General features: G+C 42.0%; 1 protein-coding gene across 1 annotated transcript in view; it reads right to left on the reverse strand.

The window, feature by feature from the left end:
• ANKRD30A (ankyrin repeat domain 30A) overlaps window positions 1-11101 on the reverse strand; it is a 184829-nt gene that overhangs the window by 42644 nt on the left and 131084 nt on the right. The window contains exons 20-21 of the mRNA XM_032259736.1: window positions 5320-5427; window positions 633-887 (exon numbers count right to left, since the gene is read on the reverse strand). Of these exons, the coding sequence (XP_032115627.1) occupies window positions 633-887; window positions 5320-5427 (363 nt within the window). The remainder of the gene's footprint in view (window positions 1-632; window positions 888-5319; window positions 5428-11101) is intronic.

Here is an 11101-nt window from a genome sequence, read left to right on the forward strand (position 1 = left end):
AGCTGAACTCATAAACTGCTTTTTGTTCCCAGGTGCTCTGTCACAGGAATTTAGGGCTTTATTTATGAGTTTCCGTTATGCTGCCGCCGTCTTTTTTGTTTCCTTCAGACCTGCGCAGCCCAGCAAGGAGGCCGCCTAGTCACTGTCGGCCTATGGCAGCTTTGCTGAGCTGCTGTGGGCTGCGCCCCGCTGCCGAGTGAACTTGCCTGCAGTCCTGATTATATGGGTGTAGTTAGAACTGCTTTGGCGATGGTGGCCCGCCTCTGTTGGGGCGGAGTCTCTGCTGTGACGGGTTGCCTTGGCAACGGCGGGCTGCCTCAGCAATGGCGGGTTGCCTTGGCAACGGCGGGCTGCCTCGGTAATGGCGGACGCCCCTCCCCGACAGAGCTGGACCGTCCCGGGTTCAGCTGCGCTTGCTGTGAAACTCTCAATCCAGAGTTTCTGGTTGGTGTTCTTTTGTGGGGGTGGGGCCAGCCGAGCCTGATCGCCTGGCTCCCTGCCTCAGAGCCTTTTTTAAGTTCGTGATCCAGTCGCCTGTTGAAGAGGCGCCGGGGTCTGTTTGTTTTCCCCTGTGGCTTAAACAGCGGCACTGAGGTTTGTGGCGCTTTTTTTTTTTTTGCCCTGGAATCTACTGTCCTGGTTCTCTGCTCAGTCCCCTTTTTGAACCAGCGTATGGGCGACTTCCCGTGGCTCCAATCGCCAGCCAAAAGGGCCCCCGGACCGGTGTATTTTGTACGGAGAACCGCGGCTCCGGGGCGCCAACAAAGCAGCTGCGCGGGGCAAAGCAGCGGCGCTGGCCGGCACAGCCGCGCTGGCCGAAACAGCTGTGCTGGCCGAAACAGCCGCGCTGGCGACCGTGGAGCTCCTCTGCCCGGGAATTTCCTAGTCTGTGGGCATTAAAAACTCGGCATCCACTCACCCTCTGCGCTTTCACTGGGAGCTGCAATCCTGAGCTGCTCCTAAACGGCCATCTTGGATCTTGGTTCTTGGCTCTTTATCCAATTTGTCAGTCTGTGTCTTTTAATTGTGTAATTTAGCCCACTTACATTTAAGGTTAATATTGGTATGCGTGAATTTGATCCTGCCACTTTGATGCTAGCTAGTTGTTTTGCCCATTAGTCCATGTGGATTCTTCATAGTGTTAAAGGTTTGTACAATTTCGTATGCTTTCAGAGTGGCTGGTACTGGTTGTTCCTTTCCAAGTTTAGTGATTCCTTCAGGAATTCTTGTAAGGTTGGCCTGGTGGTGACTAAATCTCTCAACAATTGCTTGTGTGTAGCGGATTTTATTTCTCCTTCACTTATGAAGTTTAGTTTGGCTGGATATGAAATTCTGGGTTGGAAACTCTTTTCTTAAAGGATGTTGAATATTGGCCTCCACTCTGTTCTGACTTGTAGGGTTTCTACCAAGAGATCTGCTGTGAGTCTGATGGGCTTGTATTTGTGGGTAACCCGACCTTTCTCTCTGGCTGCCTTTAGTATTTTTTCCTTCATTTCAACCCTGGTGAATCTGACAATTATGTTCCTAGGGGTTGCTCTTCTTGAGAAATATCTTTGTGGTGTTCTCTATATTTTCTGAACTTGAATGTTAGCCTGCCTTGATAGGCTAGGGATGTTCTCCTGGATACTATCCTAGAGAGTGTTTTCCAACTCAGTTTCACTCTCCCCATCACATTCAGGTACACCACAATAAGGTAGATTTGGTCTTTTCACATTACTCCATATTTCTTTCTTTTTTTGAGTCAGAGTTTCACTCTTGTTACCCAGGCTGGAGTGCAATGGCATGATCTTGGCTCAACACAACCTCCGTCTCCTGGGTTCAAGCAATTCTCCTGCTTCAGCCTCCCAAGTAGCTGGGATTACAGGTGCACACCACCATACCAAGCTAATTTTTGTATTTTTAGCACAGACGGGGTTTCACCATATTGACCAGGATGGTCTCAATCTCTTGACCTCATGGTCCAACCACCTCAGCCTCCCAATGTGCTGGGATTATAGGTGTGAGCCACTGCACCTGGCCATAACCCCATATTTCTTGGATGATTTGTTCATTTCTTTTCACTCATATTTCTCCAATCTTGCCTTCTCACTCTATTTCATTGAGTTGATCTTCAATCTCTGTTATCCTTTCTTCTGCTTGATCTCAGATCTGTATGAAGCAGACCTAATAAACATCCACAGAACTCTCGACCCCAAATCCACAGAATATACATTCTTCTCAGCACCACATCGCACTTACTCTAAAATTGACCACATAATTGGAAGTGAATCACTCCTTAGGAAATGCAAAAGAATGGAAATCATAACAAACAGCCTCTCAGACCATAGTGCAACCAAATCAGAACTCAAGATTTAAAAAAATTACTCAAAACTGCATAACTACACAGAAACTGTACAACCTAATCCTGAATGACTACTGGATAAATAATGAAATGAAGGCAGAAATAAAGATGTTCTTTGAAACCAATGAGAACAAAGACACAACATACCAGAATCTCTGGGACAGATTTAAAGCAGTATGTAGAGGGAAATTTACAGCACTAAATGCCCACACGAGAAGCAAGGAAATCTAAAATCAATACCCTAACATCACAATTAAAGAACTAGAGGAGCAAGATCAAACAAACTCAAAAGTTAATAGAAGACAGGAAATAACTAAAGACCAGAGCAGAACTGAAGGAGACAGAGACATAAAAACACTTCAAAAAATCAATAAATCCAGGAGCTGGATTTATGAAAAGACCAACAAAATAGATAGACCACTAGTCAGACTAATAAAAAAGAAGGGAGCGAAGAATCAAATAGATGCAATAAGAAATGATAAAGGGGATGTCACCACCGATCCCACAAAAATATAAACCATCAGAGATTACAGACAACTCTATGCACATAAACCAGTAAATCAAGAAGAAATGGATAAATTCCTGGACACTTACACCCTCTCATGGCTAAACCAGGAAGAAGTTGAATCCTTGAATAGCCCAATAACAAGGTGTGAAATTGAGGAAGCAATTAATAGATTACCAACTAAAAAAAGTCCAGGACCAGATGGGTTCACAGCCAAATTCTACCAGATGTACAAAGAGGAGCTCGTACCATTCCTCCTGAAACTATTCCAAACAATACAAAAAGAGGGAATCCTCCCTAACTCATTTTATGAGACCAACATCATCCTGATTCCAAAACTTGGCAGAGACACAACTAAAAAAGAAAATCTCAGGCCAATATCAATGATGAACATTGATGCAAAAATCATCAATGAAATATTGGAAAACCAAATCCAACAGCACATCAAAAAGCTTATCCAACACAATCAAGCCAGCTTCATCCCTGGGATGCAAGCCTGGTTCAACATATGCAAATCAAAAATGTAATCCACACATAAACAGAACCAAAGGCAAAAACCAAATAATCTCAATGGATGCAGAAAAGGCCTTCAACAAAATTAAACATCGCTTTATGCTAAAAACTTAGCAAACTAGGTATCAATGAAACATCTCAGGATAATAAGCTATTTACAACAAACCCACAGCCAATATCATACTGAATGGGCAAAAACTGGAAGCTTTCCCTTTGAAAACTGGTACAAGACAAGGATGTCCTCTCTCACCACTCCCATTCAACATAGTAATGGAAGTTCTGGCCAGGGGAATCAGGCAGGAAAAAGAAATAAAGGATATTCAATTAGGAAAAGAGGAAGTAAAATGTCTATTTGCAGATGACATGACTGTATGTTTAGAAAACTCCATCGTCTCAGCCTAAAATCTCCTTAAGCTGATAAGCAACTTCAGCAAAGTCTCAGGATACAAAATCAACGTGTAGAAATCAGAAGCATTCCTATACACCAATAACAGACAGAGAGCCAAATTATGAGTGAATTTGCATTCATAATTGCTATAAAAACAATAAAATACTTAACAATAAAACTAACAAGGGATGAGGAGGACCTCTTCAAGGAGAACTACAAACCACTGCTCAAGAAAATAAGAGGACACAAACAGATGGAAAAATATTCCATGCTCATGATTAAGAAGAATCAATATTGTGAAAATGGCCATACTTCCCAAAGTAATCTACAGATTCAATGCTATCCCCATCAAGCTCCCTTTCTTCACAGAATTGGAAAAAGCCACCATAAACTTCATATAGAACCAAAAGACAGCCCACATAGCAAAGTCAATCCTCAGCAAACGCAATGGCAAAAAAGCCAAAATAGACAAATGGGATCTAATTAAACTTAAGAGCTTATGCACAGCAAAAGAAGCTAACATTACAGTGGACTGACAAACAACAGAATGGGAAAAAATTTTTGTGAGCTACCCAACTGGCAAAGGGCTAATAACAAAAATCTACAAAGAATTTAAACAAATTTATAAGAGAAAACAACCCCATCAAATAGTGGGCAGAGGAGATGAACAGATACCTTTCAAAAGAATACATTTATGCAGCCAACAAACATAAGAAAAAAGCACATCATCACAGCCATTAGAGAAATTCAAATCAAATCTACATTGAGATACCATCTCATGCCAGTTAGAATGGTGATCATTAAAAAATCAGGAGACAACAGATGTGGAGGGGTTGTGGAGAAATAAGGACCCTTTTACACTGTTGGTGGGAGTGTAAATTAGTTCAACCATTGTGGAAGACAATATGGCAATTCCTCAAGGATCTGGAACTAGAAATACCATTGGACCCAACAATCCCATTACTGGGTATATACCCAAAGGATTATAAAACAGTCAACTATAAAGACATATAGACATGTATGTTTATTGCAGTACTGTTCACAATGACAAAGGCTTGAAACCAACCCAAATGTCTATCAAAGATAGACTGGACGAGGAAAATGTGGCACATAGACACCATGGAATACTATGTAGTCACAAAAAAAGGATGAGTTCATGTCGTTTGCAGGGACATGGATGAAGCTAGAAACCATCATTCTCAGCAAAGTGACATAAGAACCGAAAACTGGGGGTTCGATCCAAGATGGCCGTTTAGGAACAGCTCGGAGTTGCAGGTCCCAGTGAAAGTGCAGAGGGTGAGTGGACGCTGCATTTTTATAGCCCAAGACCAGGAGATTCCCAGGCAGAGAAGACACATGGGTCGCCAGCGAGGCTGTTTTGGCTGGCGTGGTTCTTTTGGTCAGCAAGTCTGCTTTGCCCGGCGTGGCTGCTTTGTTGGTGGCCAGGCCAGTCGCTCTCCATACAAAATACAATGGACTGGGTGCCCTTTTGGCTGGTGATTGGAGCCCTGGGAAGCTGCACATTCATCTGATTAAAGAGTGGACTGAACAGGGAGCCAGGCCAGGAGATACCTGAGCAAAAAAAGTGCCACAAATCTCAGCACTGCTGTTTAAGTGGGCACAGTAGGTCACCATACGGGAAACAGATCCCAGCGCCCTTTCAACAGGAGACTGGAACACCTGGAATAAAAAAGAAAAATAAAAAAGGCTCTGAGGCAGGGAGCCAGGCGATCAGGCTCGGCTGGTCCCACCCCCACAAAAGAACAACAATCAGAAACTCTCTGGATTGAGAGTTTCACAAAAAGCACAGCTGAACCTGGGATGGTCTAGCTCTGTTGGGGAGGGGCGTCCGCCATTACCGAAGCACTCCACCAATAAGGAGGCAGTCCGCCATTGCTGAGGCACTCTGCTGTTGCCAAGATGACCTGCCATGCCGAGGCAACCTGGCATTACAGAGAGAGTCCACCAATACAGAGGCAGGCCACCATTGCCGAGGCAGTGCCAACAACGCCCATATAAACAAGACTGCAGGGAAGTTCACAGGGCAGCTGAGCAGAGCCCACAGAGCTAAGCAAAGCCTCTTCAGGCAGACAGGGACGAGGCTGCCCCTTGCAGGGCAGGGCAGCCCTGAAAAAAAAAAAAGGCAGGAGCACAACGGAAACTCATAAATAAAGCCGTAACTGCCTGGGACGGAGCACCTGGGAACAAAAAGTGGTTTATGAGTTCTGCTGCAGCAGACCTAAACATACCTGCCCAGCAGCTCTGAATGAACAATGGAGTTCACAGCTCAACACTTGAGCTCTTGTAAAAGACAGACTGTCTCCGCAAGCACCTCCCTGACCCCTGTATACACAAAGAGTCACCTCATAAAGGAAAGATCGGACTATTTGGCAGGTATCCTTCTGGGACAAAGCAGAAGAAGAAACTGGTAGCAACCCTTACTGTTCTGCAGCCGCTGCAGGTGATCCTCAGGCAAGCGGGGCCTGGAGTGAACCTTAGGAGTCCTACAGCAGAGGGGCCAGGCTATTAGAAGGAAAACTAAGAAACAGAAATAACTTCATCATCAACAAACTAGACATCTACTCAGAGACCCAATTTGAAAGTCAGCAACTACAAAGACGACAGGTAGATAAATTCATAGAGATGGGAAGAAACCAGCGCAAAAAGGATGAAAACACCTGAAACCAGAACACCTCTCCTACTAGAAGGGATCACAACTCCTCACCACCAAGGGAACAAGGTTTAATGGAGAATGAGTGTGATGAAATGACAGAATCAGACCTTAGAAGGTGGATAGAAAGGAACTTCTGTGAACTAAAAGAACATGTTCTAACCCAATGCAAAGAAACTAAGAACTTTGAGAAAAGATTTGACGAGATGCTAACAAGAATGGACAATTTAGAAAGGAATATGAGTGAATTGATGCAGCTGAAAAACACAACACGAAAACTTCGTGAAGCACGCACAAGTTTCAACAGCCAAATTGACCAAGCAGAAGAAAGGATATCAGAGGTTGAAGGTCAACTCAATGAAATAAAATGAGAAGGCATGATTAGAGAAAAAAGGGTAAAAAGGAATGAACAAAGTCTCCAAGAAATGTGGGACTATGTGAAAAGACCTAATCTACGTTTGATAGGTGTAACTGAATGGGATGAAGAGAATGAATCCAAGCTGGAAAATACTCTTCAGGATATTATCCAGGAAAACTTTCCCAACCTAGCAAGGCAGGCAAATATTCAAGTCCAGGAAATACAGAGAACACCACAAAGATATTCCTCAAGAAGAACAACCCCAAGGCACATAATCATCAGATTCACCAGTGTTGAAATGAAGGAGAAAATGCTAAGGGCAGTCAGAGAGAAAGGTCGGGTTACCCACAAAGGGAAACCAATCAGACTCATAGCAGATCTCTCAGCAGAAACCCTACAAGCCAGAAGAGAGTGGGGGCCAATATTCAACATCCTTAAAGAAAAGAACTTTCAACCCAGAATCTCCTATCCAGCCAAACTAAGCTTCATAAGTGAAGGAAAAATAAAATCCTTTGTGAACATGCAAGTACTCAGAGATTTCATCACCACCAGGCCTGTTTACAAGAGCTCCTGAAAGAGACTCTACACATAGAAAGGAACAACCGGTACAAGCCACTCCAAAAACATGCCAATGGCAAAGAGCATCAACACAATGAAGAACCTGCATCAACTAATCGGCAAAAGAGCCAGGTAGCACCAAAATGGCAGTATCAAATTCACACATAACAATATTAACCCTAAATGTAAATGGACTAAATGCCCCAATCAAAAGACACAGACTGGCAAATTGGATAAAAAGCCAAAACCCATCGGTGTGCTGTATCCAGGAAACCCATTTCACATGCAAGGTTACTCAAAGGCTCAAAATAAAGGGATGGAGAAAGACTTACCAAGAAAATGGAGAGCAAAAAAAAAGCAGGAGTTGCAATTCTCATCTCTGATAAAATAGACTTTAAAGAACAAAGATCAAAAGAGACAAAGAAGGACATTACATAATGGTAAAAGGATCAATGCCACAAGAAGAGCTAACAATCCTAAATATATACACATCCAATACAGGAGCACCCAGATACTTAAGGCAAGTTGTTAATGACTTACAAAGAGACTTAGACTCCCACACAATTATAGTTGGAGACTTTAACACCCCATTGTCAATATTAAACAGATCAACCAGACAGAAAATTAACAAGGATATCCAGGACTTGAACTCAGGCCTGGATCAAGCAAACCTAATAGACATTTACAGAACTCTCCACCACAAATCCACAGAATATACATTCTTCTCAGCACCACATCACACCTACTCTAAAATTGACCACATAATCGGAAGTAAATCACTCCTCAGCAAATGCAAAAAACCGGAAATCATAACAAACAGTCTCTCAGACCACAGGGCAATCAAGTTAGAACTCAGAATTCAAAAACTAACTCACAACCACACAGCTTCATGCAAACTGAACAACTTGCTCTTGAATGTTGACTGGATAAACAATGAAATGAAGACAGCAATAAAGATGTTCTTCGACACCAAAGAGAATGAAGACACAACATACCAGAATCTCTGGGACACATTTAAAGCAGTTTGAAGAGGAAAATATGTAGCAATAAGTGTCCACATGAGAAGCAAGGAGAGATAAAAAATTGACACTCTATTGTCAAAATTGAAAGACCTAGAGGAGCAAGATCAAAAAAACTCAAAACCTAGCAGAAGGCAAGAAATAGCTAAGATCAGGGCAGAACTGAAAGAGGAAGAGACACAGAAAAGCCTTCAAAAAATCAATAAATCCAGGAACTGGTTTTTCAAAAAGATCAACAAAATAGACCACTAGCTAGGTTAATAAAAAAGAGAAGAGAGATTAACCAAATTGACGCAATAAAAAAAGATAAAGGGGATATCACCACAGATTCCACAGAAATTCAAACCATCATCAGAGATTATTACAAACAACTCTATGCACACAAACTAATAAACCTGGAAGAAATGGATAAATTCCTGGACACTTGCCTCTTCCCAAGCCGAAACCAGGAAGAAGTCAAAACCCTGAACAGCCCTATAACAAGGTCTGAAGTTGAGGCAGCAATTAAGAGCTTACCACCCAAAAAAAGGCCAGGTCCAGATGGATTTACAGCCGAATTCAACCAGACATACAAAGAGGAGCTGGTACCATTACTTCTGAAACTATTCCAAACAATACAAAAAGAGGGAATTCTTCCCAAATCATTTTATGAGACCAACATCATCCTGATACCAAAACCCAGCAGAGACTCAACAAGAAAAGAAAACTTCAGGCCAATATCCATGATCAACATAGATGCAAAAATCTTCAATAAAATACTGGCAAGCCAATTGCAAGAGCACATCAAAAAGCTAATCCACCATGATCAAGCAGACTTCATCTCGGTGTTGCAAGGCTGGTTCAACATACACAAGTCTATAAACGTAATACACCACATAAACAGAAGCAAAGACAAAAAGCACACGATTATCTCAATTGATGCAGAGAAGGCCTTTGACAAAATTCAACAGCCCTTTTTTCTAAACACGTTCAATAAGCTAGGTATTGACGGAACGTATCTCAAAATAATAAAAGCTATTTACGACAAACCAACAGCCAATATCATACTGAATGGGCAAAAACTGGAAGCATTCCCTTTGAAATCTGGCACTAGACATGGGTGCCCTCTCTCACCACTCCTATTCAATATAGTACTGGAAGTCCTAGCGAGAGCAATCAGGAAAGAAAAAGTAATAAAGGGTATTGAAATAGGAAAGGAGGAAGTCAAATTGTCTCTATTTGCAGATGACATGATTGTATATCTATAAGACCCCATTGTCTCAGCCCCAAATCTCCTGATACTGATAAGCAACTTCAGCAAAGTCTCAGGATACAAAATCAATGTGCAAAAATCACATGCATTCCTATACACCAATAACAGACTTAAAGAAAGCCACATCAAGAACGAACTGCCATTCACAATTGCCACAAAGAGAATAAAATATCTAGGGATATGACTAACAAGGAATGTAAAGGACCTCTTCAAGGAGAACTACAAGATACTACTCAATGAAATAAGAGAAGACAGAAACAGATGGAAAAACATTCCATGTTCCTGGGTAGGAAGGATCAATATCGTGAAAATGGCCATACTGCCCAAAGTAATATACAATGCTATCCCCATCAAGCTACCAATGACCTTCACAGAACTGGAAAAAAACCACCTTAAACTTCATATGGAACCAAAAGAGAGCCCGCATAGCCAAGTCAATTCTAAGCAAAAAGAACAAAGTGGGAGGCTTCACACTCTGGACTTCAAACTATACTACAAGGCTACAGTAATCAAAACAGCATGGTACTGGTACCAAAACAGAGATATAGACCAATGGAACACAACAGAGGCCTCAGAGGCAACACAACATATCTACAACCATCTGATCTTTGAGGAACCTGACAAAAACAAGCAATGGGGAAAGGATTCCCTGTTTAATAAATGGTGTTGGGAAAACTGGCTAGCCATGTGCAAAAAGCAGAAACTGGACCCCTTCGTGACACCTTACACTAAAATTAACTCCAGGTGGATTAAAAACTTAAACATAAGACCTAACACCATAAAAACCCTAGAAGAAAAGTTAGGCAAAATCATTGAGGACATAGGCGTAGGCAAGGACTTCATGACCAAAACACCAAAAGCATTGGCAACAACAGCCAAAATAGACAAACAGGACCTAATCAAACTCCACAGCTTCTGCACGCCAAAAGAATCAGTCATTAGAGTGAATCAGCCACCAACAGGATGGGAAAAAAATTTTGCAGTTTACCCATCTGACAAAGGGCTGATATCCAGAATTTACAAAGAACTAAAACAGATTTACAAGAAAAAAACAAACAAGCCCATTCAAAAGTGGGCAAAGGATATGAACAGATACTTTACAAAAGAAGACATACATGAGGCCCACAAGCATATGAAAAAATGCTCATCATCACTGGTCATCAGAGAATTGCAAATCAAAACTACACTGAGATACCATCTCACGCCAGTTAGAATGGTGATCATTAAAAAATCTGGAGACAACAGATGCTGGAGAGGATGTGAAGACATGTAAATTAGTTCAACCATTGTGGAAGTCAGTGTGGCAATTCCTCAAGGACCTAGAAATAGAAATTCCATTTGACCCAGCAATACCGTTACTGGGTATATATCCAAAGTATTATAAATCGTTCTACTATAAGGACATATGCACACGAATGTTCACTGCAGCACTGTTTACAATAGCAAAGACCTGGAACCAACCCAAATGCCCATCGATGATAGACTGGACAGGGAAA

The sequence above is a fragment of the Sapajus apella genome, unplaced genomic scaffold, assembly GCF_009761245.1.
Source record: "Sapajus apella isolate SASKATOON/1434 unplaced genomic scaffold, GSC_monkey_1.0 scaffold111, whole genome shotgun sequence".
Lineage (NCBI taxonomy): Eukaryota > Metazoa > Chordata > Mammalia > Primates > Cebidae > Sapajus > Sapajus apella.